Source organism: Equus przewalskii, chromosome X (assembly GCF_037783145.1).
Source record: "Equus przewalskii isolate Varuska chromosome X, EquPr2, whole genome shotgun sequence".
Taxonomy (NCBI): Eukaryota; Metazoa; Chordata; class Mammalia; order Perissodactyla; family Equidae; genus Equus; species Equus przewalskii.
In genome coordinates, this window is record NC_091863.1 from 43,093,234 (window position 1) to 43,119,101 (window position 25,868).

Here is a 25,868-nt window from a genome sequence, read left to right on the forward strand (position 1 = left end):
ACTAAGTGCCTCATTCCTTCCCCCCAGTATTAGAGCCCCCACTGAGATGCTAGGATGAGCTACATAACCTAAACCTCTAAAAAATCCTTCTAGACTGATTCCCTGGGATGAACCCCATGGACTAACATCTCCAACCTGAGCCCTTAGGCTGAACCCAGTCTGAGGTCCCAGTTATAGATTCCCCACACTGGATCCCCCAAACTAAGATCCCCAAACTGGGCCTCTAGAATGCTGTCCCCACTCGGAGATGTCAGAGTGGATTCCCAGTCAGTGCCCTCAGCCTGAGGTCCCAAAGTGAGATTCCCCCAAAAGAGCTTCCAAGTCTGATCTCCCTGGCCACCATTCTATAGACAGGTATTGCCAAACTGAGCACCCTAGATTAATCCCCCCTTTTATTGTCCCTCAGACCAAGACTTGTAGCCTGAGCCCAAAAGACTGACTCTCCAGATCCATCCCACAGACAAACCATTGAGCCCTCAGACTGGATTTCTAGAGTTCCCAGTGAGAACCCCAAAGGGAACTCTGAGATTGAGCTGCCCAGACTAAGCTCCAAACAGGGACTCCAGACTGTGTTCTTCCTAGCCCAAGTCCCCCAGACTGAAGACCCCTTTTTTCCATCCCCCTCACTAAGCCCTTAGACTAATGCCCTAGATTGTCCCCCAAATTAAGCTACCCATGCCAAGCACCATGTCTGATCTTCCCAGTCTCAACTCCTAGACTGACTCCCCCAGACTGAGCCCCCCATTTTCTACCTCTCAGACTTGGATTCATGGATTGAGATTCCCAGGCTGAGTCCAGCAGAAAGAGGTCTCCAGACTGGACCCCATACTGAGACCCAAGAAGGGCACCTCAATGCCACACTGAGTCTGCACATTTTATACCCCTCCTACTGGGTTCCCCAGAATAAAGCCTCCCATTTCATGGCTCTCCGCTCAGAGCTCATGCATTCCGCAGAATCCCATGTCCACACTGAGCTTCCAGGACCGAGTACTGCAGTTTTCCTTCCACACTGGATCCCTAGCATGGCATTCCCAAACTGAAATTCCCCAAACGAGTTCCCTGGACTAGACCTCCAAAATGAGCCGCCAGTGTAAGCTCCCTAGACTGGGCCCCAGATGGAGTCCCTTTTACCAACTGTGTGTGCCTGGGCAAGCTGCTCAGCCTCTTGGCCTCAGTTTTCTCATGTGTAGAATGGGGATGATGATGATACCTACCTCACAGAGTTGTTTTGAGGATAAATGAGGTAATCCAGGTAAAGCTGTTAGGACAGTGCCTGGCATGTGGTAAAGTCTCAATAAATATTAGCTGTTTTTATTACTGAATGCCCTAGCTGACACCTTCCATACAGAATGCCCCTAAAATCAGTCCACAGATTGAGTTCGCCTAACTTAGGTTCCTAGTTTGTGCAAATCTCAACCCTACCTGAGTCCCCAGAATGAACCTGAGAGTTTGAGCTTGGCTGACTGAGCTCCCCACACTGAGCCCAGAGATGAACTCCCCAGAAAGGACTTCCCAGTCCAGGTTTCTGAGCTGCGCTGAATGAGAGCCAGCCCGAGATGTGCTCACAAAGCTCCCCAGCCCAAGATCTTAAGCAAACCTCCTTATTTTTTACTCCTCAGACTAAAATCCCCAGGCAGAGCCCCAGAAAGTAACTTCAGGTCTGAGCTCCTCTGAATCATATCTCTGGTTCCCCAGACTAACTCCCCAACTTTCTACTTCCCAGACTGAACTCTGGAGCCAGAACCCTAGACTGGGCTCCCCAGACCAGGCCAGCTGGAACTCCTGGCCACAGCTGCCTACCCTGAGCCCAAGACTCAACTCCAAACCAAGAAAGATCCTGAACTGCCAAGCTCAGACCAGGCCCCACCAAAGCTTCCAGACCAAGCTCCCCCAAACTGCACTCCCTAGCCTGAACTCCCAAATGAAATCCTGGACTGACATCCCCACACTGAAGCCCTAGACAGAGCCCACACACACTGGAGCCCTGGAAATGCCAGTCTGCACCCCACACAAGACATCTCCAGACAGAGTTCCTGATAGCAAAGCCTCTAGTCTCAGCCCAGTGGCATACGCAGGCCTGAGCTTGTATGCCCACACCTTGCCAGAGTCTCCTTCCTGTCCCCTTCCCTGGGTACCTCCTACCTCCACCACCCAGCATGCCCCCTACCCTGGGGTGGGGAGATGCAGAATGTGTAGGAGAAAGGGCAGCTGAGAGAGCAGCACCCACTCTGATGTCAACTCTGCTGTCTCCCAGGTAGACAACATAGGGCTGCCACCTCTTCTCTGAGTCTCAGTTTCCTCATTGGACAAACAGGCACAACTGCACCTATCTTACAGGGTTGTTGTGAGGATTGAGGGAGCTAATTTATGCAAAGCAGCTATTGGGACGCCCCAGAGAGGGTGGTGAGACCTTGGCCCCATCCTAGGGAGCTCCTAGTCTACTGAGGGATACAGATATATAAATGCACAATGAATACACAGTGTGACTAGTGGGACAGAGGGGAGCAAAGGGGAATGTGGGAGCCCAGACAGGGCCCTAACCCAGCCTGGGAACTCAGGGCAGGCTTACTAGAGGAGGTGAGCTGGATCCAGAAGACTGAGTGGCAGTTGGCCAGATGAAGCAAGACAGGACATATTTAAGGAGATGCAAGTGGAGAAAGTTAGAGATGTCAGCAGAAGCTAGATCACCAAGGGCTTTGAATGCCAGGCTAAAGTGCTGGGTCTTTACCCTACAGACATAGGGGAGCCATTGACAGATTTGAGCAGAGGAGTGACAGGAAGCTGTGTGTGAGAAAGTTCCCTCTGGCAGCTAGGGTGGAAGAGGGGTTGGAGATTGGAGGCTGGCACCTGAAAGGCCTGAGCTGGGACAGGGGCCACGGATGTTGAGCACCAAGACTTGGTCATGGAGGGAGAGCCTCCCAGGAAAACAAGACTTGGTTTGCCAACCATATGGACCCTCTTCAGATTCACCTGTGCTCCTCCATTACAGGCATATTTTCTTAGTGGGACAATCCAGCATCATACAGACAGAGTGGAGTACAGCGCAAGTGGGGTGCAGTGCAGCTGCAGCTGGGCCTCAAGTGTGGGCAGGATTTGTTAGTGTGTGGAGATGTATAGGGACTTATTTCAGTTTTTCTTCCTGATGATACCTGGTTACTATAGGAAATATGGAAATTACAGGAAAGACGAAAGAGGGAAAAAAATCACCTATGATGCAAGCCCCCAGAGAATAAGCATGAACACATTTTGACATATGTTCTTCCTGGTGTTTTTAATACATATATATTTGTGAAATTGAAATCATTTGGTATATCCAAGTTTATATCCTTTTCTTAAAATATTCTGAGCATTTCACAGATTATGAAAAAACCTACGTAAGCATCACTTGTAGAAGTTTAGTATTCCATTATATGCATGCACATTAATTTATTTAACTGAACCCCCTACAGTTGGACATTTTGTTTCGGTTTGACACTGTTGTAAACACCAACTGCCATGAAAGTGTATTCGTACATAGAACATGTATTTTTTTAGAATAGAGTCCTATAATCAGAATTATTGAGATAAAGAATGGGATCACCTCTTTGTTTCTTTATATGACTTTTTCTGATTGTCAAAGTAATACATGTCCTTTGTCAAAAATATGGAAAATACAGAAAAATCTAAAGACGACAGTAAAAACCACCCATAGTCTCACCATCCAGAGACAACTTCTTAACCATGGGTATGTTTCCTTCCAGTTATATATGTAACTATTATTGTTGTTACTTTTAATGGTAATAATAATCTTGTTAAGCTTGTGTTTTATTGGCCGCCAGCTATTCCGTGTACGATGATTCTGCTATTGTGGCTTTAATTCAGACAATTTCTGATTTTAAGTGATGTTGCCATGGACAGCTTTCTGGGATGGCGAGGGTAGGGTCAGGCCAGGAGGAGGTATTCACGGAGCGGAGAAGCCCACAAGAGCCTCTTCTCTGCTCGTCCCTCATCTGACCTCCCATTCTTCCCTCAGAGTCTCTGGAGCTGATAGCCACAGCAGCAGAGCACTCTAATGCTGCCATCCGCAAAATGGTGAGTGGCCCTTCTAGTCCTTGCCCTTCCTTGGCCACCCACCTGTGGTGTCCCTGTCTTGGTGGGACTTGTGACTTGTGGACATCTGAGGGGAGGCAAGCACCCCAAACCTGCCTTTTGCTCACTGTCTTCTACCAGGAGCGAATGCACAAGCTGCTGAAGGTATATGAGTTGCTAGGGGGTGAGGAAGACATTGTCAGCCCCACCAAAGAGCTCATAAAAGAAGGCCACATCCTTAAGCTATCAGCAAAGAATGGGACCACTCAAGACCGATACCTCATACTAGTAAGTGGGGTTGTGGGTGGGCCACGTCCCCACATACACGTTAACCTGGTACTCACTCAAGACTATACCTCCTGCTAGACATTCTTTCCTCTATTAACTCATTGTATTTTCACTGCCTATACTAGGATTTTTTTTCTCTACTTTACAGATGATGTAACTCAGACTTAGAGAGAAGTAACTTGCCCAAGGTCACGCAACTAGGAAGTGACTCCCATGCCTAGGCTCTTTCCTTGCAATCTTTGTGCCTAGTCTGGGCTGTTTTCTCCATCTATTGCCTTGAGTCCCCAGCAATAAAGCTTCAGGGGTCCTATAAGGTTAGGGAACTGGGCCACACTCCTCGTGGGTCATCCACACATACATCACGAACCTTTTCCTTCCTAGTTCAACGACCGCCTCCTTTACTGCGTGCCCAGGCTGCGGCTCCTTGGCCAGAAGTTTAGCGTGCGGGCACGCATTGATGTAGATGGCATGGAGGTGAGCACCAAGAGGTGGGAAACGGGGACCTGGAGTGGGGCCTTGGTGCTGAGAGGAACAAAAATGTCCTTGACTTTGACCCCAAGTCTGTGTGTGCATGTGTGCAGAGGGCAAGGGTCCTATGGAGCTCAGTGGGCCTCACAAAGCCTCTTTCTCCTTCCATTCAGCTAAAGGAAAGCTCCAACCTCAATCTGCCTCGGACCTTCCTGGTGTCAGGAAAGCAACGCTCCTTGGAGCTCCAGGCCAGGTACTTGTCCTTGCCTATACCTTCCCTCCAGCCCCCTCTTCCCTTCAGATATGCTGAGGCATTCTAGGCCTAGTGCCAGGTGACAAGCTACCTCCCTAGGGAAGAGATTGTTCCAGAGAAAGGGTGGGTGCCTTTCCCCAAAGATGCAGGCTTGCTCTCCTGGTGGGCTTTGTTAGAGGAGAGGGAAGAATGAGATATTAATCCAAACATGAATAACAACAACGTAAATAGTTTATTGTAGATTCAGAGATTTAAGAGAAATAACAACCAAATGCAATGCTGGGTCTATGATAGGAGCCTGGTTTGAGAAAAACAGCCCTAAAAGACATTTATAAGACAATAGGGAAAATCTGAATGTGAACTGAGCTTTGGGGAATTATTGCTAACTTGCTCAGGTATGATAATGGTATAGTGGTTATACAGGAGAATGGCTTGTTTTTTAGTGATGCGTGCTGAGGATTTAGTATCACAATATCTGTAATTTCTTTTTAAATGATTTATCAATCAAAAAATACATACATATCTACATATGCACACATATATACATACATATATAAATATATAGTAATATGTACACATATATATGAAGTAAATATAGCAAAATATTTTTAAAATTTGCATCTATATAGTGGGTATATATTTAATGTACTTGTGCGATCCTGTCTGCTTTTCTGTGTGCTTGAAATATTTCATAATAAAAATTTAAAAAATAATAACAAATTTGGGGGCCGGCCCCATGGCACAGCAGTTAAGTTCTCACATTCCGCTTCGGTGGCCCGGGGTCCGTGGGTTCAGATCCCGAGTGCGGACCTATGCACCATTTAGCAAGCCATGCTGTGGCAGGCAACCCACATATAAAGTAACATGGATGTTAGCTCAGGGCCAGTCTTCCTCACCAAAAAAAGAGGAGGATTGGCAGCTCGGGGCTAATTTTCCTCAAAAAAAAAGTAAATAAATAATAACAAAAATAAAAAATAATAATAATAATAATAAATTTAAAAATAATGCCCAGCCACTTAAACAAAGGGGTTTTCACCTCCGTCTTCTACTTGAATGATTATAATAATAGCTCACATTTAATGAAGACTTGTTCTTATGCCAGGTACTGCTTTGAGTTAATTTTAACTTAAGTTTAAATTAACTAGTTGAATCCTTAAAATGACCCCTGAAGTAGCTACCGTTACCGTCAACCCCCATTTACAGATCTGCTTCTGACAGGGTGCAAGGAAGTGGGAAATGAGAGTCAGAACACTCATTGCTGGCACTGCATGGAGGCGGGAAAGATGAATATGGGCTAGAGAGTGTCCTCCTGGAGAACAAGAGATGGGAGCTGGGTTTGAAGCTCCTGGAGACTTGAGAGAGCATCTGGGAGGGCTGTAGCTGGGGAAAGCGAGAACAAAGCTGACAACAGGACTGGCACATCCAGGGGAGGGCAGGTGTGGGGCCCAGTCAGGCCTCAGCAGAGCCTGCGTGACAAGCCACGTGACTGGGACACATTTGTCTGCTGGGAGGATGGGAGGGGGAGGGGGCTGCAGGGGGATGCTGGGCCCAGAAAGGTGCACCGAGTGGTATAGGGTTTCCTCCTAGTGGCAGAGGGAAGGCATGGAGGGTTTGCTTTACAATCACTTGTACTACCTTTTAAGAAAAATTTTTTTTAATTTTTTAATTGAGTTATTGATAGGTTACAATCTTGTGAAATTTCAATTGTACATTAATGTTTGTCAGTCATGTTGTAGGTGCACCACTTCACCCTTTGTGCCCACCCCCCACCCCACCTTTCCCCTGGTATCCACTAAACTGTTCTTGGCCCATAATTTTAAATTCCTCATATGAGTGGAGTCATACACAGATTATCCTTCTTTCGCTGGCTTATTTCACTTAACATAATTCTCTCAAGGTCCATCCATGTTATTGCAAATGGAATGATTTTGTTCTGTTTTGCAGCTGAGTAGTATTCCATTGTATATATGTACCACATCTTCTTTATCCATTCGTCTGTTGCTGGACACTTAGGTTGCTTCCACGTCTCGGCTATTGTAAACAGTGCTGCAATAAACATTGGGGTGCATAGGACTTTTGGGATTGCTGACTTCAAGCTCTTTGGATAAATACCCAGCAGTGGGATGGCTGGATCGTATGGTAGTTCTATTTTTAATTTTTTGAGGAATCTCCATACTGTTTTCCATAGTGGCTGCACCAGTTTGCATTCCCACCAGCAGTGTATGAGGGTTCCTTTTTCTCCGCAACCTCTCCAACATTTGTTGCAATTAGTTTTAGATATTTTTGTCATTCTAACGGGTGTAAGGTGATATCTTAGTGTAGTTTTGATTTGCATTTAAGAAAAATTTTTAATGAAAATTTTCAAATATCCAGAAACGTAGAAATACAACAAACACCCACATGCCCATCACTGGTTCTCAACCTTGGCGACACACAGGAATTAGATGGGGAGCTTTTAAAAAAAATACTGATGGGGGCTGGCCAGGTGGCATAGCAGTTAAGTTCATGCGCTCCGCTTTGGCAGCTGGGGTTCACAGGTTCAGATCCTGGGCCCAGACTGCTCATCAAGCCATGCTGTGGTGACATCCCATATACAAAATAGAGGAAGACAGGCACAGATGTTAGCTCAGGGCCAATCTTCCTCACACACACACACACACACACACAAAATACTGATGTCTGAGACTCAGCCTAGGAGAGACTCTGATTTGTCTGGGGTGTAGCCTGAACATGCGGAGTTTTAAAAGCTCCCTAGGTGATTCTAATGTGTGCACCAGGGTTTAGAATCACTGACTTATGAGTGAGCAACTGTTGACATGCCATATATATCTTCTGCTGAACCATTTTAAAGTAAATTACAGACATGATACTTCACCCCGATATACTTCGGCACGCATTGCCAAAAACACTATGTGGCTCTTAAAAATCAAAAGCAATATTGTTCACTGCAAAAAAATTAGGAGTTAGAAAATATATATGAATAAAACAGATTTTTAAAAAAACAATACAATCAGAATAAAGTAAAATCCCTTAGAACTGTATCACCCAGAGATAACCAGTGCTGATGTGTGGGCAGAATCCCTTTCAGGCCTTTCTTCTATTCACATGTGTATGTGTATATATACACAAGCATAAACACAGTGTTTTCTTCCCATATTTTATTATGAAAACTTTCCAAAATACAGAAAAATTTAAAGAATTGTACAGTAAACACTCATAAACCCACCATATAGAGTCTACAAGTGTTAGCATTGTGCTATATTTATCAAAAATGTATCCTTGTATCCATCCACTAATCCATCTGATTTTTTTTAATGCATTCCAAAGTAAGTTGCAGGCATCACTCTACCTCACCCCTAAATACTTTGGTGTGCATATCATTAACTGGAGTTCAGTATTTGTTTAAGTTTCCTTTCTTTTCTTAAGGTAAAATTTTCATACAGTGAAATATAGAGGTCTTAAGTGTACCCTCAATGAGTTCTGACAAATGTAAACACTTGTGTTACATATATTTTTAATCAAAATGGAATGCTATGTGTATTTTATACATGTTGTTTTCATTTAACATATTATAAACAGCCTTCTACATCATTCATGTTCACTGGCAGTAGTGAGGTACCATCATTTTCTTTGTTTTAAAGATTGGCACCTGAGCTAACATCTGTTGCCAATCTTTTTTTTTTCTCCTTTTTCTCCCCAAAGCTCCCCCAGTATATAGTTCTATACTCTAGTTGTAAAGTCCTTCTGGTTGTGGCATGTGGGATGCCGCCTCAGCATGGCCTGACGAGTGGTGCCATGTTTGCGCCCGGGATCTGAACCGGTGAAACCCTGGGCCGCCAAAGCAAAGCACGCAAACTCAACCACCCAGCCACGGGGCCAGCCCCTCATTCCTTTTTTTTAACCTGATCCCTTTGTTGGGCACAGGCTGCTTCAAATTTTTCACTACAATAAATAGCATTGCAATGGACATTCTTGTAGCTAAATATTGACTCACATCCTTAATTTTTCATGAAGTGGTTCTGAGGATGTAGTCAGACTTTCATATTAGAAAAATACTTTTTTTTTTAAAAGGTTTTATTTTTCCTTTTTCTCCCCAAAGCCCTCCCCCCCTCAGTACATAGTTATCTATTTTTAGTTGTGGCATGTTGGATGCTGCCCCAGCATGGCTTGATAAGCAGGGCCATGTCTGCGCCTAGGATCTGAACCAGTGAAACCCTGGGCTGCCGAAGCGGAGCGCGCGAACTTAACCACTCGGCCATGGGGCCAGCCCCTAGAGGAGTACTTTTGATGTCTGGTGTGTGGATGTGGAAGGGGATTAGAAGAGGCCAGGTGGAAGTCAGCAAAGAGGCTGGGCCCTGTTCCTAGTGAGCAGCTGATGGGGCTGCACCAGGGCAGAGGCCTTGGAGACTGCAGGACAGACAGAGAGTCAGGGAAGGAGGGAAAGTAAGCGGCTAACTCACACTGATGGAGCACCTAGCATAATTAGGGACTGTCACTTCAGTTACTGCTCAGAACAACCCAGACTGATTGTTATCATCTCCATTTTACAAGTGAGGAAAAATTAATTGCCCTCCTTTCTCAAACTTTACATTTCAGCAACAGGGAACTATTTATGGTTTCTTCTATGTCCCACACTCTTATGCACCCACACCTCACCCTTACCCCTTTACCTGAGGCCTAGCACCTCCTTGAGGAAACCTTCCTTAGTGCTCCCACCCAAACTCCAGGCTGGGGCAGGTCTCATCTTCTGGAATCCTCAGCCCTGTTTTCACTCTGTCACAGCACTGATCCCCCTGTATTGTCCCTGTCTCCCCACTAGACCATGAGTTCCTTGAGGATAGGGTCCTCTCTGAGGCCCAAGTTCCTAGCACAAGGTCTGGAAAGTATTAGCAACTGTTGAAATATATAAACTCAGCTTAAATAACTTGCCTAACGTCACATGAGTAATAAGTGAAGGAGCAGAGGGTGAAACCCAGGTCTGTCTGACTCCAAAACAGCTGCTCTTTATCACTCCACTTGCTTTTGATTGGTCTGCCTAACCCAACTTCTTTTTTTTCCCCCAAGGACTGAAGAGGAGAAGAAAGACTGGGTCCAGGTAACATCTAAGAAGGCTTTGTGATAGGGGGCTGGAGGAGTATTAACAGGTTTCCTAGGGGTTGGTGGACTCTCCCCCAAACTCACATCTGACCAGAATGCGCCTGGACACTTGCCTTCCAACAAACTTTACCATTCCTGTTTTACAAATAAGCAAACTGACGTCTAGAGGTTAAGCAGAAACTCTCAAATTCTTCCTTTAGAAAGTGGGCTCCTCTGAGGGTGTAACCCCCGTGAGGTAAGCCCTGTAAAACCTTAAGCCCAGGAAGCGGCCAGGATGTCCCTTCCCAACTCCAGGTCTCAGTTCTTATATTTGTGAAATGGAGGAAAGGGATCAATGGCTGAAAAAGGGACATCCTCAAGGTCATATGCCTAGCAGGGGGTAGAGCTGAGCCTAGAACCCAACTTTTCTGACTTCAGGCTAGGTCACAGGAAGGTGAGGTGAGGGTGGAAATGGGTGCGTTCTGAGGTGATCTGACCTCTCATGTCTTACACATCCTCCCCAGGCCATCAACTCCACCCTCCTGAAGCATGAACAGACGCTGGAGACCTTCAAACTATTGAACTCAACGAACAGGGAAGATGAAGACACACCCCCTAACTCTCCAGTAAGTGTCCCTACCCTCTACCCCTGCACTGGAACCCCTTCCAGGCCTCCAAGTCCCCACCTTACCTTGAGATGCTCCTCTCCCCTTCTCAGAGAGTAAAGCCCAGAGAGGCAGTGCATGATCTCAGAAGCCCAGTCTTCTGTTGGTAGGGCCACAGAGAAATTACTGGGGAAACCAAGGCCCAGAGAATAGAAGTAACTTGTCTTTAGTAGCACAGTGAGGTAGGGGCAGAGCCAGGACTCAAAGGCAGGTCTTCTGAATGTGTCCGCTGTCTCCCAGTGATGATCCAAATCTTGGGGCAGGGGCAAGGGCTGGCTGGACTGGGCTGGGGAGTAGCTGACTCTGAACTGGGACCTGGCCCTCTCTCCAGAACGTGGATCTTGGGAAGCGAGCGCCTACGCCCATCCGAGAAAAGGAAGTCACCATGTGCATGCGCTGTCAGGAGCCCTTCAATTCCATCACCAAACGCAGGCACCACTGCAAGGCCTGCGGGCATGTGAGTGTTGGGGGACAAGGGAAGAACTAGGGAGGGGACAGGCTGGCAGCCTGAAGGCCTACTTCTGAGTGGGCACCTTTCAAGGGGGGTGAGGCCACAAGTCCGCTGTGGGAATTGGTACTGAAGGGGAAGGCCTGCTGGAATCAGGCTGCTCTTGCCTGCTTGCCACCCCAGGTGGTTTGTGGGAAGTGCTCTGAGTTCCGGGCCCGCCTCATCTATGACAACAACCGCTCCAACCGTGTGTGCACTGACTGCTACGTGGCCTTGCACGGAGTGCCCGGGAGCAGTCCAGCCTGCAGCCAGCATACACCCCAGCGCCGGAGGTCCATCCTGGAGGTAAGAGCCAGGCCCCCAACTAACCTCCCACACTGACTACATGGGCCCCAGCCACCCACCCAGTGTGCTTGAGGCCTGGGCATCTCTGAAACTGTAGGGTGCCATGTACATCCACTGAACAAGTGACCCAGGCTTGGAGGTCCATCCTGGAGGTAAGAGCCAGGCCCCCAACTAACCTCCCACACTGACTACATGGGCCCCAGCCACCCACCCAGTGTGCTTGAGGCCTGGGCATCTCTGAAACTGTAGGGTGCCATGTACATCCACTGAACAAGTGACCCAGGCTTGGAGTGAGCAAATGAGTGCAAGAGTGAATGAAAAGAATTCTTTTTTTTTTTTTTGAGGAAGATTAGCCCTGAGCTAACATCTGCTGCCAATCCTCCTCTTTTTGCTGAGGAAGACTGGCCCCGAGCTAACATCCATGCCCATCTTCCTCTGCTTTATATGTGGGACGCCTACCACAGCATGGCTTGCCAAGCAGTGCCATGTCCGCACCCAGGATCCAAACCGGGGAATCCCGGGCCGCTGAAGCAGAACATGCGCACTTAACCGCTGTGCTACCGGGTCGGCCCCAAGAATTCTTATTTAAGTGCTTTAGACATTTAATCCCCGCAGTAACTAATCTATGCATGCTATTACTATCCCTGTTTTACAAATGAGGAAACTGAGGCCCAGGGAAGTTATCTGCTCAAGTTACACAGCCAATGAGTGCCAGAGCTGGGATTTTTTTAAATTAACAAATTACCTTTTCTTATCACAAAGTAGGCTGTGTGCACTGAAGATTAGACAATATAAACAAAAATAATAAAAACACCATATTCCTTCTATCCAGAGATTACCACTATTACCACTTAACCTTCCTATCTTTTTAGGTGTACGCAGATACACACATTTCACTTTTGTTTTTGTTTTTTAACCCAATCAAGGTATTTATTTAACATTTAAAGAATGCTTACCCTGTGCCAGGCACTATTCTAAGCACTTTGGGTATATTAACTCATTTGATCCTTTCAACAACCCTTTATGCTCTCCTTCCAAGTCAACACATTTTCATCTAGAGTTGAGATTCTGAGCCAGACTGCCTCATCCAACCACCCATCCACTTACCCACAAGGCTAGTTTGCCTTTCGCTGAGTGTAGGGAATGCATGTGTGATGAAAGATGAAAGAAATGGTGAGGTGTAAATGCATACATGTCTTGAGGAATAAATGGACTGATGGAAGAAAGAATGCCTGACTGGCAATTGAATGCCCTCACTGAGAGCTGTACATCCCTCTCACCAACTCTCAGAGGCAGCAGCCATGGCCCAAGTCTGGCAGACAAGCTTAGCTTTGAATCTCAACTCAGACTCACTGGGTGACGCTGGGCACATCACTCCTGCCACCTGAGCTTCAGCTTCCTCATCCGAGATTATGGGAATGGCAGTCACTGCTCTGAGGGATTAGTGGAGCCAAGAGGAGCCAGGCTAGGCCTTCCATCAGCATTGATGCCTCCCCCTCAATGTCTCTGGCCACAGAAACAGGCCTCAGTGGCTGCGGAGAACAGCGTCATCTGCAGCTTCCTGCACTACATGGAGAAGGGCGGGAAAGGCTGGCACAAGGCATGGTTTGTGGTCCCTGAGAACGAACCCTTGGTGCTGTACATCTATGGCGCCCCCCAGGTGTGCATCCTACTCCTTCGGGTCCCTTCAGCCACCTGGCAAAACCAGGCTGCTCCCCTTCCCCCTGTCCTTGACCTCTCCTTTGGCTTGGGCTATAGAGTGAGCCTAAAGGAAAATCAGAAGCCCCACCCTTGTGAGACAAAGACAGGCTAGAGACAAGGTTTGTGGGTCAGTATATATAGGAAAAAGTGTGGTGAGTTGAGGGGGCTAGCTTCCTGGAGGAAGCCAGAGTGGAGACAGGGCACTGCTGGGTCCAATGTTGAATGGGAAAGAACATGCAGATGGGGGCAACAGCCTAGGCAAAGGCCTTAAAAGATTATCTGCTATACGCTAAAGACGAGCCCTGCTGGTTTTGGGTGTGGGAGGAAACAGGTATTTGAACCAGCCTGCATTCTAGTCCCAGTTCAGACATTTTCCCGTTGCCATCAGTGGAGCCATGGAAGATTCTTGAGCAGGGGAAGGAAAAGAGGGGCTTAGCAGATGCAAACCCAGTGAGAAGCCCAGCCCCAAGGTGACCCTGGCTCTGTCCCTGCGACAGGATGTGAAAGCCCAGCGCAGCCTGCCCCTCATTGGCTTTGAGGTGGGGCCTCCCGAGGCAGGGGAGCGGCCTGACAGACGGCATGTCTTCAAGATCACCCAGAGCCACCTGAGCTGGTACTTCAGCCCTGAGACAGAGGAGCTGCAGCGGCGCTGGATGGCTGTGCTTGGCCGGGCAGGCCGTGGGGACACGTTCTGCCCAGGCCCCACACTGTCTGAGGACAGGGAGATGGAGGAGGCACCGGTGGCAGCCTCAGGAGCCACTGCTGAACCCTCTGAAGGCCCCCAGACCCAAGACAAGACCTAGAGGGTTTGGAGGGAGCTGGGGCCCCCTGCCCCACACTCTAGCTGCCCATGTCCGATTGGGGGCCCCAGCCCCCTCCCTCCCAGCTCAGTCAATACTTGAACTCCCATCATGGGCACTTTCAATCCTGAATGCTGGGTCTTGGGTTTTTTAATTCACCTTTTCACAAAACGTGGGCTTTTAAAACAAATATTCCTACAGTGATGTTAATTTTTTAAATCCCTCTCCCCAGGGAGGGTAGGAACTGTTGCTAGACCCGCCTGAATTAGGCCATTTTTTCCCCCATCCCCTTAACACCCTACGGATCCTGCCTCCACCCAATTCCCCCCAAAGCACCAGAGCAAGAGACCTGGATTCAAGTGCCAGCTCTGCCCCCTCAGCCAGTGTCTTCACACGTATGATGCTATGTGGGGTGGTGACCAGACCCCTCCTGCCTCTCCCAAGGCTTATAGCTTCTACTCAGCCTCATGGCTACCCAGTATTTTATCGTCCAGACCCATGGCAGGGCCACAGGGCAGGACAGGTAACAGGGGGGAGGACAATGGATACTCTTTGTTTTGTTTTTTTAAAGAAAAATACAGTTTATTTCGGGCTTACGGAAACTTTCAGAGTGCTGTCTCTCTTCGTTCATCTGTTTGTTTGTCCTAAGTACCAGGCTGCTAAGGTGGGCCCAGAAACTGCTCCATTGCTGAGCTCTGAAGCTCAGCTCCCAGAAGGCTGATTCCAAGGCTACTCACAGGTCAAGCCACAGATTAAACAATAAGGTCTTACTTACTGAGGTCTTAAGCCTCATGCGTGGGCTTGGATGGGATGAAGAGTTTGGAAAGAGGTTGGAGGCAGCAGAAAACAAAGCCCAGGTCTCCCAAGCTCCCCACCTAGCCAAGGTCTTAGACTTCCTGAAGGAGCCCAGGGCTGGAGGCTGGGCTGCAGGAAGGGGACATTCCTGAGAGGTTCCAATTTCTGGGCAGGGATAGAGAGCATGTGTGGGTGTGGGTGTGGTGGGGGTAGAGAGCTGGGGGGGGGGTGTGTGTGGAGGAGGAGAAGAGGGAGAAGTACCACAGCTACTTTCATTCACATCTTTAATCTCTTGTCCGTTTGCATGTTCATCTCACCATTCCTGAAGCAGGAGTACTGGTTCTCTAATGCTGAGTATTGGTTCTCCTGCTGGTCCTCTCCCTTCACAAATCCACCTGCCCACTGTCAACCAGCATTTAGCTTCTCCTCCAGCCACACCCACACCCACTCATCCCTCCCTCTTCACACTGACTGCACCCAAGAGGCACTGTGCTGGGAAACCAGGCCTCATTACTCAGTAACTTAAGGCCCAAGAGGGTGTGCTGAACCAGGTCTCACCACCCCAAGACCACAGACCCTAGGGCTCTTCTTCCCCTGGAAGGAGCTGGACAGAGGAATGGGGAGCAGGTGGAGATCAGATAATCAGTCCAGAGGTCCCACAACCCTCCAAAAACCCTACAAATGAATCTCAAAACAACTAGCAAACAAGGGTCCAAACCATTTCCAGTCCCACTCATTTCTTTCTCCGGACAATGGTCCAGCCATCCTCCACTATATCCTCTTCCTTAATAGTCTTGGAGTCTTGACCAGAGGGTTCAGGCTGGGAGCAGACCCCATCTGTAGCTGTCCCATCATTCGTAGCTGTGACCTGGAGAATAAATACAAGAGAGAGCTAAATACAACACCTCCTGGCTGCGGCCACTGGAGACCCAGGCTCTCCTCCCAGCTTTACAAGGATTGGCTGTGTGACCTTAGGAAAGTTCCCTGCCATCTCTAGATAATACAACCACCACCGCTACCCAACTCCCCATCACTTCGCTGTGAAATCAGCTGATCTCCCAAACAATTGGAAAATATCTGCATATCCCCACCCAAGGGACACCCCCTTCACCTCCATCTCCTCCACGCTGTCCGCATCCTCATCCTCATCAGTCTCTCTGGCTGTCGTAAGTGCAGTGGCTCTGACCTTGCATTTTCTTTGGGTGATGTGGGAGGCCATCTCCTTTAGAGCAGCTCGATCACCCCTCTGGAAATGGGAGAACATGGTCTGCAGCTGCTGGCTCACCTACCAAAAAAACATTCAACCAGTTGGATTTTCTCGAGAACCTACAATACAACCAACCTGTGTTTGCAGCAACAGTGGGGAGGGACTTGGAATTTTCCAGAGAGAATGGGCTCTTTCCTACCCAAAGAGTTCACTAATGAAGCAACTACATATGAAGGGCTCAGGTAAGGGCCTGAAGCATTGAAGGAGGGCTTCCTAGGAGGGGAAGGCACTAGAACTGGGTTTGAAAGATGGAAGATGTAAAAGGGAAGGCAATCCCAGCAGAGAGAGTGATGTTAACCAGAGCAGGGGTGGAAATGTACCTGGCCTGACCTCCCCTTGGGATGGAGGTGAGGAAGAGACCTAGCTGAGAATGATGGATGGAGAGAAATAAAAGAGAAGAGGCAGGGTCTGGAAATGCCTGTAAAGACTAGACTTTTTCTTTTAGGCAATAAGAAGTCACAGCACGTTCTTTTGCAGTACTCAAGAAAAGAATGGTTAGAGCCAAGAGTCTCGGCCTAAAACAGACAGTTTAAGAGAAGAAAGACTGCAGGCAGGGAGATGGCAGTTGTGTCCAGGATATACTCACCTGGGGCAGACTTCCATCCTCCACAACCGTATCAAACTCATTCGTCATGAGCTCCCCGAGGAAGTCCTCCACCTCATCTAGCTCCAAGTCAGCTGAGTAGGAAAGGACAGGGCCCTTTGGTCAAAGACCAGCCAACTTCGTCACTCCTGACTGCTACTCTTCAGTACCTAGTTGGTGGGTCCACATCTGGTTGGTGGGTAATGGTCCAAACAGTGAGCCTTTTATTCACTGAAGCACTCTGCATTCCAGGGGTTTTTTTTCTTTGTTTGTTTGTTTGTTTTTTGAGGAAGATTAGCCCTGAGCTAACATCTGCCAATCCTCCTCTTTTTGCTGAGGAAAACTGGCCCCAAGCTAACATCCATGCCTATTTCCTCTACTTTATATGTGGGACGCTAGCAACAGCATGGCGTTTGCCAAGCGGTGCCATGTCCACACCGGGATCCGAACCGGCGAACCCGGGGCTGCCAAAGCGGAACGTGCGAACTTAACCGCTGCACCACCAGGCCGGCGCCACCGGGCCAGCCCCGCATTCCAGGTTTTAACATTTATTTTCTTTTTAAAAAAACCCAAACACTAAATATAAATACCTAATTTCCAATCTCCTACATCCTACTAAGCCCTCTATTCCCACAGCCGACTAGCCACACTCACCCTCTTTCATCCGGCCTATTTTAACCAGCTTCCTCTCTCTGTGACCTTGAGCAAGTTACATATTCATCTCTGTCCCTCAGTTTCTCATCTGCAAAGTGGGGCTAATAGTGGCAGCCTTGAAGGTCTATTATGAGGAGTCAGCCAAACAATGCCTAGCACAGGGCAGATCCATAATCCATGTTAATTCCCATCACTCAAGAGCTGAAGTTTCTGAAGTTCAGAGACCCTTCACAACTGTGGCTCCACTGATACAGGAGGCCACAAACCAATGAGATAGGTAAGAAGAAATAGATCTTAAGTACCTGCAATGATGAAATCATCAGAGCCTTGACACCAACATCCTCCTGTGTGACTTTAGCTGAGCCTTCCTCTCTAGGCTTCGGTTACCTTATGGGCCTACACTCTACTTTTTCTGAATTAGAGAATAACTCAAGAAAGTCTTCCACAAAGTTCCTCACTCTCTCTCCCCTCTGGGAGAGCTCATTCACCCCCTTGGCTTTCCCTACCACTCCAACCTAATATCCCCCAAATCTGTCTCCAACCCAAACTACTCTCCATCTGTTTCACAGGTGCCTCAGAACCTCCATATCCAAAGCCAGACTCATTACCTAACCCTCCAAACCTACTTCTCATCCTCCAGGTTTCCTCTATTCCATGAAAGGCACCTAATCCACCCAGTGACACAAACCAGAAACCTGCCTACTTTTCCCTCTCCCTCTACAGCCAAACAATCTCCAAGGCCCTAATCCATCCCTTCTTTTCCATGACTATTGCTGCTGCCCTAGTTCAGGCCTCCTCATTTTCCAGACAGAAACAGCCTTCTAATCAGTCTTTCCCTCTCCAGTCCATGCTCCATATTGATTACTTTCTAAACTTTCTAGCCAGCAAATCCCATCCTATTACTCACCTTAGAACCTACCCATGAATTTTTATCACCTACTGCAGTGTTTCATATTCTGCTTTTGATAAATAACTGTCCTGCTGGCTTTTAAGGGATGCTGTCCATAGAAAGCTAATGAGAAACAAAGGTAAACAGGTTTCTTTCTATTGGTTTTTATCCTTACACGAGGCTTTACTATGTTAATGATTATTGTGACTTTTAAGAAAGAACTGAAGAAAAGAGCTTTTCTTACATAACTTAACTGGTGAAGCCTTTTCTTCACTGAGCATCTAAGGGAACTAGTCTTCCATAGCATGCATTTTGGCAAACGCTGACCCAAAGAACAACATCAAAGGCATGGAAGGCCTTCCATGTCTTACCCTTTTCCAAGGGCCTCTCCATCCCACAGCTTCATTTTCTACCACTCCTCCCCTCCACAAACCCACAAGAACACACACACCCTTACTCCAATCCTGAGCTCCCTGCCACTTTCCGAATATAACACATAATCTCATAGCACAGAACTTAAACATTTGAGTGTTTCTCCCTCTGCCTCCTCCACCTAGTTAATTCCTTCTCATCTTTTAAGACTCAGCCCAGTCACCACTTCCCCTAACAACTTCCAAAAGAAGCCTCCTCCTCCCCAGTCTCATGTTACCCAAGCACCCTGAGCTCCTCTTTATTAGAACATGTATAGGGGCTGGCCCCGTGGCCGAGTGGTTAAGTTCGCGCGCTCCGCTGCAGGCGGCCCAGTGTTTCGTTGGTTCGAATCCTGGGCGCGGACATGGCACTGCTCATCAGACCACGCTGAGGCAGCGTCCCGCGTGCCACAACTGGAAGAACCCACAACGAAGAATACACAACTATGTACCGGGGGGCTTTGGGGAGAAAAAGGAAAAAATAAAATCTTTAAAAAAAAAAAAAAAAAGAACATGTATCACCCTATGTGTAAACACCTATTTACTTATCTGGATCCCTCACTAGATGGTAAACTTCCTTGAAAGAAAGGACTCTGCCTAATGTCATCTCCAAGACCAAAAAAATGAATGAAGAATTTTGTAAAAATAATACTACGCCAAACGCCCTCTGCAGGGCCCCTTATTCTTATATGACCCTCAAGACACATCAAAGGTGTAGATCTTTGCTGTCCAAATAGCCAAAAGTGGTTACTGAGCACTTAAAATGTGCCTAGGCCAAACTGAGATGTGCTAAAAGTGTAAAATACTCACCAAATTTTGAAAACGTAATACTAAAAAAGGATGTAAAGTATCTCAATAACGTTTTATATAGACTACATGTTGAAATATTTTGGATAAACTGAGTTAAGTAACATTAATTTCATCTTCTTTTTACTTTACTAAAGTGGCCGCTGAAAAATTTTAAATTACATGATGTGACTCGCATTCTATTTCCATTGGACAGCGCTGGGGTGAATACTTTTATACCCATTTCAGGAACTAGAAAACTGAGTCTCAGGAAGGTAAAATGACTTGTCCGGAGTTACATCATGAGTCAATGGCACAACCTGTAAGGCCTCCGAACTCAGGATTCTGACCCCAAAGCCTGGATTCACTCCACCTCGCCCTGGGGTACCAAATGACAATTGCTCAAGAGGAAGTGCGGGCTCACCAGGACCGGCCTCCTCCTCCCCACGTCCCCAAAGACAGCTCGCAGCGCCTCACGTTCACTCACCATTGCGGAAGAAGTACTCCTCCACTGCAGCCCCCAGCCACTCGGCCTTCTCCTGGCTGTGTACGCCCCCAAAGCCATTCTCCACAGCGATCTGCGAACACAGGCCGAAGCCCACCACGTCAGCCCGGGAGCCAGCCTGGGGTGGCGTAGAGGTTCGCCGTTTACGCCGCCCAGCCAAGCCTCAGGCGCCTCGCCCGCCCAACTGCCGTTCTGCCTCAGGCCCTAACCTTTATCCTGGCCGCGGCCCCACTCACCTGCAAGGCCGGCCAAGCCTCCAGCGCGGCGCGGACGCCAGCCCGGAAAAGGGCTCGCAGGTCTTCCCCAGCGCCGGCCATCATCCGGCCGCGGACCACATGGGCCCAAGCGACCCAATCCCTCCGCAGCACGGCCCAGGCAGAATGAGTCGGAAGCCGAGCCCGAGAACGCATATGTGCCTTTCCGCGGACTTGGCAGCAAAGCTAGAGCAATAGGAAAGTCTGTCAGAGCAATCGATGACACCAAGACAGTTAGGCGCGTTTAATAATGAAATCAAAGGAAGTAAGAAGTGGAGGACGCGTGGGATCATGGGTTCTGGACCTGTGGGTACTGCGCAGAAAAGATGCGGGAAACTTAGTAAAGATACAGATTCCAGACCCTGGGACAGAGGAATCAACCTCAGAGAGCATAACCTAAAAATCTGCATTAAAAAAACCATCCTCCCATCTATAGAACACTGCACCCGACAACAGCAGAATACACGCTTTTCTGAAGGGCATGTGGAACATGAACAGACCATATACTATGTCATAAAGCAGGCCACAATAGATTTAAAAGAACTAAAATTATACAAATTATGTTCTCTGGCCACATGGAGTGAAATTAGAAGTCAATAACAGAAAGAAATATATGACATTCACAAATATGTGGAAATTAACACACTTCTAAATAACAAATGGGTCAAAGGAAAAAATTATAAGGGAAATTAGAAAACATCTTGAAATGAATGAAAATGAAAGCACAGTACACCAAAATTTATGAGCTGCAGCTAAAGCAATGCTTAAAGGGAATTTTATGGCTATAAACACTCATATTAAAAAAGACGAGGGGCGGCCCCGTGGCATAGTGGTTAAGTTCACACACTCTGCTTCAGTGGCCGGGGGTTTGCCAGTTTGCATCCTGGGCATGGACCTAGCACTGCTTCTTAAGCCATGCTGTAGCAGGTGTCCCACATATAAAATAGAGGTAGATGGGCACAGATGTTAGCTCAGGGCCAATCTTCTTCAGCAAAAAGAGGAGGATTGGCGGCTCAAGGTTAGCTCAGGATGTTAGCTCAGGGCTAACTTTCCTCAAAATAAATAAATAAATAAGAAGAAAGATTTTATATTAATAACCTAACCTTCCACCTTAGGAAATCAGAAAAAGAAGAAGAAAGTAGTCCCAAAGCAAACAGAAGGAAAGAAATAATAAAGATTGGGGAGGAAATAAATGGAATAGAAAACAGAAAAACAATAGAAGCCAAAGCAATCCTGAAAAAAAGAACAAGCTGGAGGTATCACACTCCCTCATTTCAAAATATACTACAAAGCTGTAGTAATCCAAACAGCGTGGTACTGGCAGAAAAACAGACACAGAGATCAATGGAACAGAATTGAGGGCCCAGAAATAAACCCAAACATTAATGGACAGCTAATTTTTGACAAAAGAGCCAAGAACATACAATGGAGAAAAGAAAGTCTCTTCAATAAATAGTGTTGGGAAAGCTGGACAGCCACATGCAAAAGAATGAAAGTAGACCATTTTCTTACACCATACACAAAAATGAACTCAAAAAGGATCAAAGACTTGAATGTAAGATCTGAAACCATAAAACTCCTAGAAGAAAACATAGGCAGTACACGCTTTGATATTGGCCTTAGCAGAATCTTCCTGAATATCATGTCTCCTCAGGCAAGGGAAACAAAAGGAAAAATAAACAAATGGGACTACATCAAACTAAAAAGCTTGTGCATGGCAAAGGAAACCATCAACAAAATGAGAAGACAACCTAACAACTGGGAGAAAATATTTGCAAATCATATATCTGATAAGGGGTTAATATTCAAATATACAAAGAACTCATACAACTCAACAAAAAAAGAACAACTCAATCAAAAACTGGGCAGAGGATCTGAACCGACATTTTTCCAAAGAAGATACGCAGAGGGCCAACAGGCACATGAAAAGATATTCAACATCACTAATTATTAGGGAAATGCAAATCAAAACTGCAATAAGAAATCACCTCATACCCATCGGAATGGCTTTTATTAAAAAGACAAGAAATACCAAGTGTTGGCAATGATGTGGAGAAAAAGGAACCCTCTTACACTGCCAGTGGGAATGTCAATTGGTGGAGCCACTATGGAAAACAGTATGGAGATTTCTCAAAAAATTAAAGAACAAAAATAGTATATGATCCAACTATTCTACTTCTGGGTATTTATCCAAAGAACAGGAAAACACTAATTTGAAAAGATATGTGCACCCCTATGTTCATTACACACAATAGCCAAGACTTGGCTACAACCTAAGTGCCCATCAATGGATGAATGGATAAAGAAGATGTGGTATACATACACAATGGAATACTACTCAGCCCTAAACAAAGACAAAATTGTGCCATTTGCAAGAACATGGATAGACTTTGAGGGTATTACACTAAGTGAAAAAAGTCAGATGGAGAAAGACAAATACCATATGACTTCACTCATATGTGGAAGTTAAACAAACAAATAAACACATCCATACAGAAAACAGATTGGTGGTTACCAGAAGGGAAGGGGGTGGGGGAAGGGCAAAAGGGGTAAAGGAGTACATGTGTACAGTGACAGATGGAAACTAGATTTTTGGTGGTGAACACGATGCAGTTTATACAAAAGCTGAAATATAATGATGTACATCTGAAGTTTACATAATGTTATAAACCAATGTGACCTCAATAAAATAAATAAGAAAAAAAATAATAGAGAAAATCAGTGAAACCAGAAGTCAGTTATTTGAAAAGATCAACAAAATTGACAAACTTTCAGCTAGATTGACGAAAAAGAGAAAAGACCAATTACTGAAATCAGGGATGAAAGGGGTGACATCACTACCAACTACTCAAAAAAGCCCACATATTTTAAGATATATGAAATGTACAGAATAGGCAAATCTATAGAGACAGAAAATAGATTAATGGTTGCCCAGGGCTTGGGGAGGGGAGAAATGGGGTATGACTCCTAATGGGCACAGGGTTTCTTCTCGGGGTTATTAAAATGGTCTAAAATTAGATGTGGTGATGGTTGCTGTTAGGGCCTGAGTTGTGTGTCCTCCACGAAATTCATATATTGAAGCCCTAACCCCCAACATCTCAGAAAGCGACTGTATTTGGAGATAGAGCCTTTAAAGAGGCAATTAAGGTAAAGTGAGGCTATATGAGGGCACCCTACTCCAAGAAGTCTGGTATCTTCTTATAAAGAAGAGGAGATTAGGGCACTGACAGAGAGAGACACTAGACACATACATGCACAGAGAGATGACCATGTGAACACAGAGAGAAGGTGGACATCTGCAAGCCAAAGAGAAAGGCCTCAGAAGAAACCAAACCTGCCGACACCTTGATCTCAAACCTCTAGCTTCTGGAATTTCGAGAAAATAAATTTTTGTTGTTAAAGCCACCAGTCTGTGGCATTTTGTTATGGCAGCCCTAGCAAACTAATAGAGTTGTACAACTCTGTAAATATCCTAAAAAACCTTTAATTGTACACTTTAGAGCATGAAACTTATGGTATATAAATAATATCTCAATAAAGCTGTTTTTAGAGAAGTACTGTAGGTGATTCCCTCTCACAGCGAAGCTTGCAAACTTTGGACTAGACCCTGTTAACAAACAGTACTGACGCGTCTGTGCCTGGCCCTGTGCCGAATGCTGCTAGGTCACAGGGTTTGGAGAGATTCTCAAGGAGCTCTCAGTCTGTTGTGCAAGACTGTCCAAGGACCATAGATTATGATCGGTGCTCAGGGTGAATCTAGGTTTTGAAGGGCCTCAGGCAGATAGAATTTTGCAAGCCCTCTTTAAGAAAAATAGTACAAATTTGGGTATGAAAGTGAGTATTACTTTAGATTTATAAGTGAAGTCACAATTTTTAAAAAAAAAAAACTGATAAATCCCACAAACATCCTCAAATCCAGAAAAATATTTTTATTAATTGCTGGCTCACCTTTCTACTGAGTTTTCCTCTTTTGGGCTGCAAACTCTTTGATATCCTCTTTTAAATGAATATGACAATTATTTTATAATAACCTTTTCTAGAGAGAATACAAAGAATTCCATTGAATTCAATTCTATTCAGTTGATCAAAAGTTTTTATTATTGGTAGTTTAAAAAGTTTCCACTTTACAACTCGTTATTAATAATGTAAATTTTAAGATAGTTGTCAAATTTGGGAAAACTTCTATATATTTTCTTTTACATGTGAGTTGTAAAATTTCAAGGTATTTTAACTGTTCTCGTGCAGTGACAAATCTTAAATACTCTTCAAATTGACAACGCTTAATAAGCAGGGACTTGGAAGTGGCCTGTCTAAGTGTGAGGTGCTGAGGCTTAAGCTTTATTAGTTCTATGATAAATTCATCCCTGTGCAATGCTAGAGGAAAAAGAGCACAGGGGCCCATGGGAGTCCAGCAGAGGGGGTCACTGACTCAGCCTTGGGGATTGTGGTAAGCCTCTCAGAGATGATGCCTGAGTTGATTGTTAAAGTTTGAGTGGAATTTTGCCAGGCAGTGGGGAGTCTGTAGTATGAGGGCGGGGATGTCTTACTAAAAGAAAGAAAGTCTTTCATGCCCTGGAAACATTGTATGCAAAGCCGCAGAGGCAAGAAACAACATGGTGTGTAATGATAATCATGAGCCTTCCCAGACTGATAACCTCAGCAGGTGTAAACTGCCCCCGAGCTCCAGAGACTGGGTCCCACAGACTCGGCAATTGATTTCAGAGGCCCAAATGAAGAAACTGAGATTAAGCACCTCTGCATGAGTTCCCAGGGTCTGAGGTCTCAAAGGTACATGGAGAGAGTAGGTAAAATTCATGGTCACCGGAGACAATGTAGCGGGGAGTTTTTCCCACATCACCAAGCAATTCTCTGACATCAGCTGCGTGTCCTACAATGCAACTCAATTCTGATACTATACTATCTCCAGGTAGATAGTATCAGATCCCACAAGTTAAGGGCTCAGGCCTACAAGACCGCTGTCAGTGTGTGTGTGTCTCTCCCCGCCCCCCGCCCCCCACAGGCATTTCAGATGTCAGTTGGAAGTCCAGGTTGTCACCTGTGCTTCTGGCAGACTGGCTAGAAATCAGAGGTTCCAACAACACCCTCCTCGGGTTCTATTAATTTGCTAGAGCAGCTCGCAAAATTCAGAGAAACATTTTACTCACTAGATTATTGATTTGTTACAAAAGGATCTAACTCAGGAATATCCAGATGGAAGAGATACATAGGGCAAGGTATGTGGGAAGGGACACGGAGCTTCCAAGTTCTCTGAGCGTGCCACTCTCCCTGCATCTCCACATCTTCATCAACCCGGAAGCTCTCCAAACCCTGTTCTTTAGGGTTCTTGTGGAGGCTTCATTATATAGGCACAGTTGATTAAATCATTGGCCATTGGCAATTGAACTCAATCTCCAGCCCCCCTTCCCCTCCCAGGAGGTGGAGGGGTGGGACTGAAAGTTTCACCCCTCTAGTCACAGGGTTGGATCCTCTGCCAACCAGCCCGGATCCTTAGGTTACCTACAGCCTTTCCAAAAGTCACATCATTAACATAACAAAAGAACCTTTTACCACCCTCATCTCACTTAGGACATTCCAAACGTTTTAGGAGCTCTG

The 25,868-nt window shown here is 46.3% G+C and overlaps 2 protein-coding genes across 3 annotated transcripts in view; one reads left to right on the forward strand and one right to left on the reverse strand.

The window, feature by feature from the left end:
* FGD1 (FYVE, RhoGEF and PH domain containing 1) overlaps window positions 1-14,714 on the forward strand; it is a 39,950-nt gene extending 25,236 nt beyond the window's left edge. Inside the window, exons 9-18 of one of the 2 annotated variants that reach the window (XM_070605451.1) lie at window positions 4,013-4,071; window positions 4,210-4,356; window positions 4,738-4,830; window positions 4,998-5,077; window positions 10,142-10,172; window positions 10,678-10,779; window positions 11,150-11,275; window positions 11,450-11,611; window positions 13,128-13,271; window positions 13,810-14,714. In XM_070605451.1, the coding sequence (XP_070461552.1) occupies window positions 4,013-4,071; window positions 4,210-4,356; window positions 4,738-4,830; window positions 4,998-5,077; window positions 10,142-10,172; window positions 10,678-10,779; window positions 11,150-11,275; window positions 11,450-11,611; window positions 13,128-13,271; window positions 13,810-14,115 (1,250 nt within the window). In that variant the 3' untranslated portion in view covers window positions 14,116-14,714. The remainder of the gene's footprint in view (window positions 1-4,012; window positions 4,072-4,209; window positions 4,357-4,737; window positions 4,831-4,997; window positions 5,078-10,141; window positions 10,173-10,677; window positions 10,780-11,149; window positions 11,276-11,449; window positions 11,612-13,127; window positions 13,272-13,809) is intronic. The other variant, XM_070605452.1, reaches the window with a different exon arrangement.
* A 460-nt stretch (window positions 14,715-15,174) lies between these two features.
* On the reverse strand, window positions 15,175-20,572 carry TSR2 (TSR2 ribosome maturation factor). Its single transcript, XM_070605474.1, has 5 exons — window positions 20,238-20,572; window positions 19,984-20,074; window positions 16,761-16,852; window positions 16,019-16,192; window positions 15,175-15,775 (listed from the first exon to the last, which is right to left on the reverse strand). Exons 1-5 carry the CDS (start codon window positions 20,409-20,411, stop codon window positions 15,641-15,643), a joined length of 666 nt encoding a protein of 221 aa, XP_070461575.1. The 5' UTR covers window positions 20,412-20,572; the 3' UTR covers window positions 15,175-15,640.
* Window positions 20,573-25,868: the final 5,296 nt, after the last annotated feature.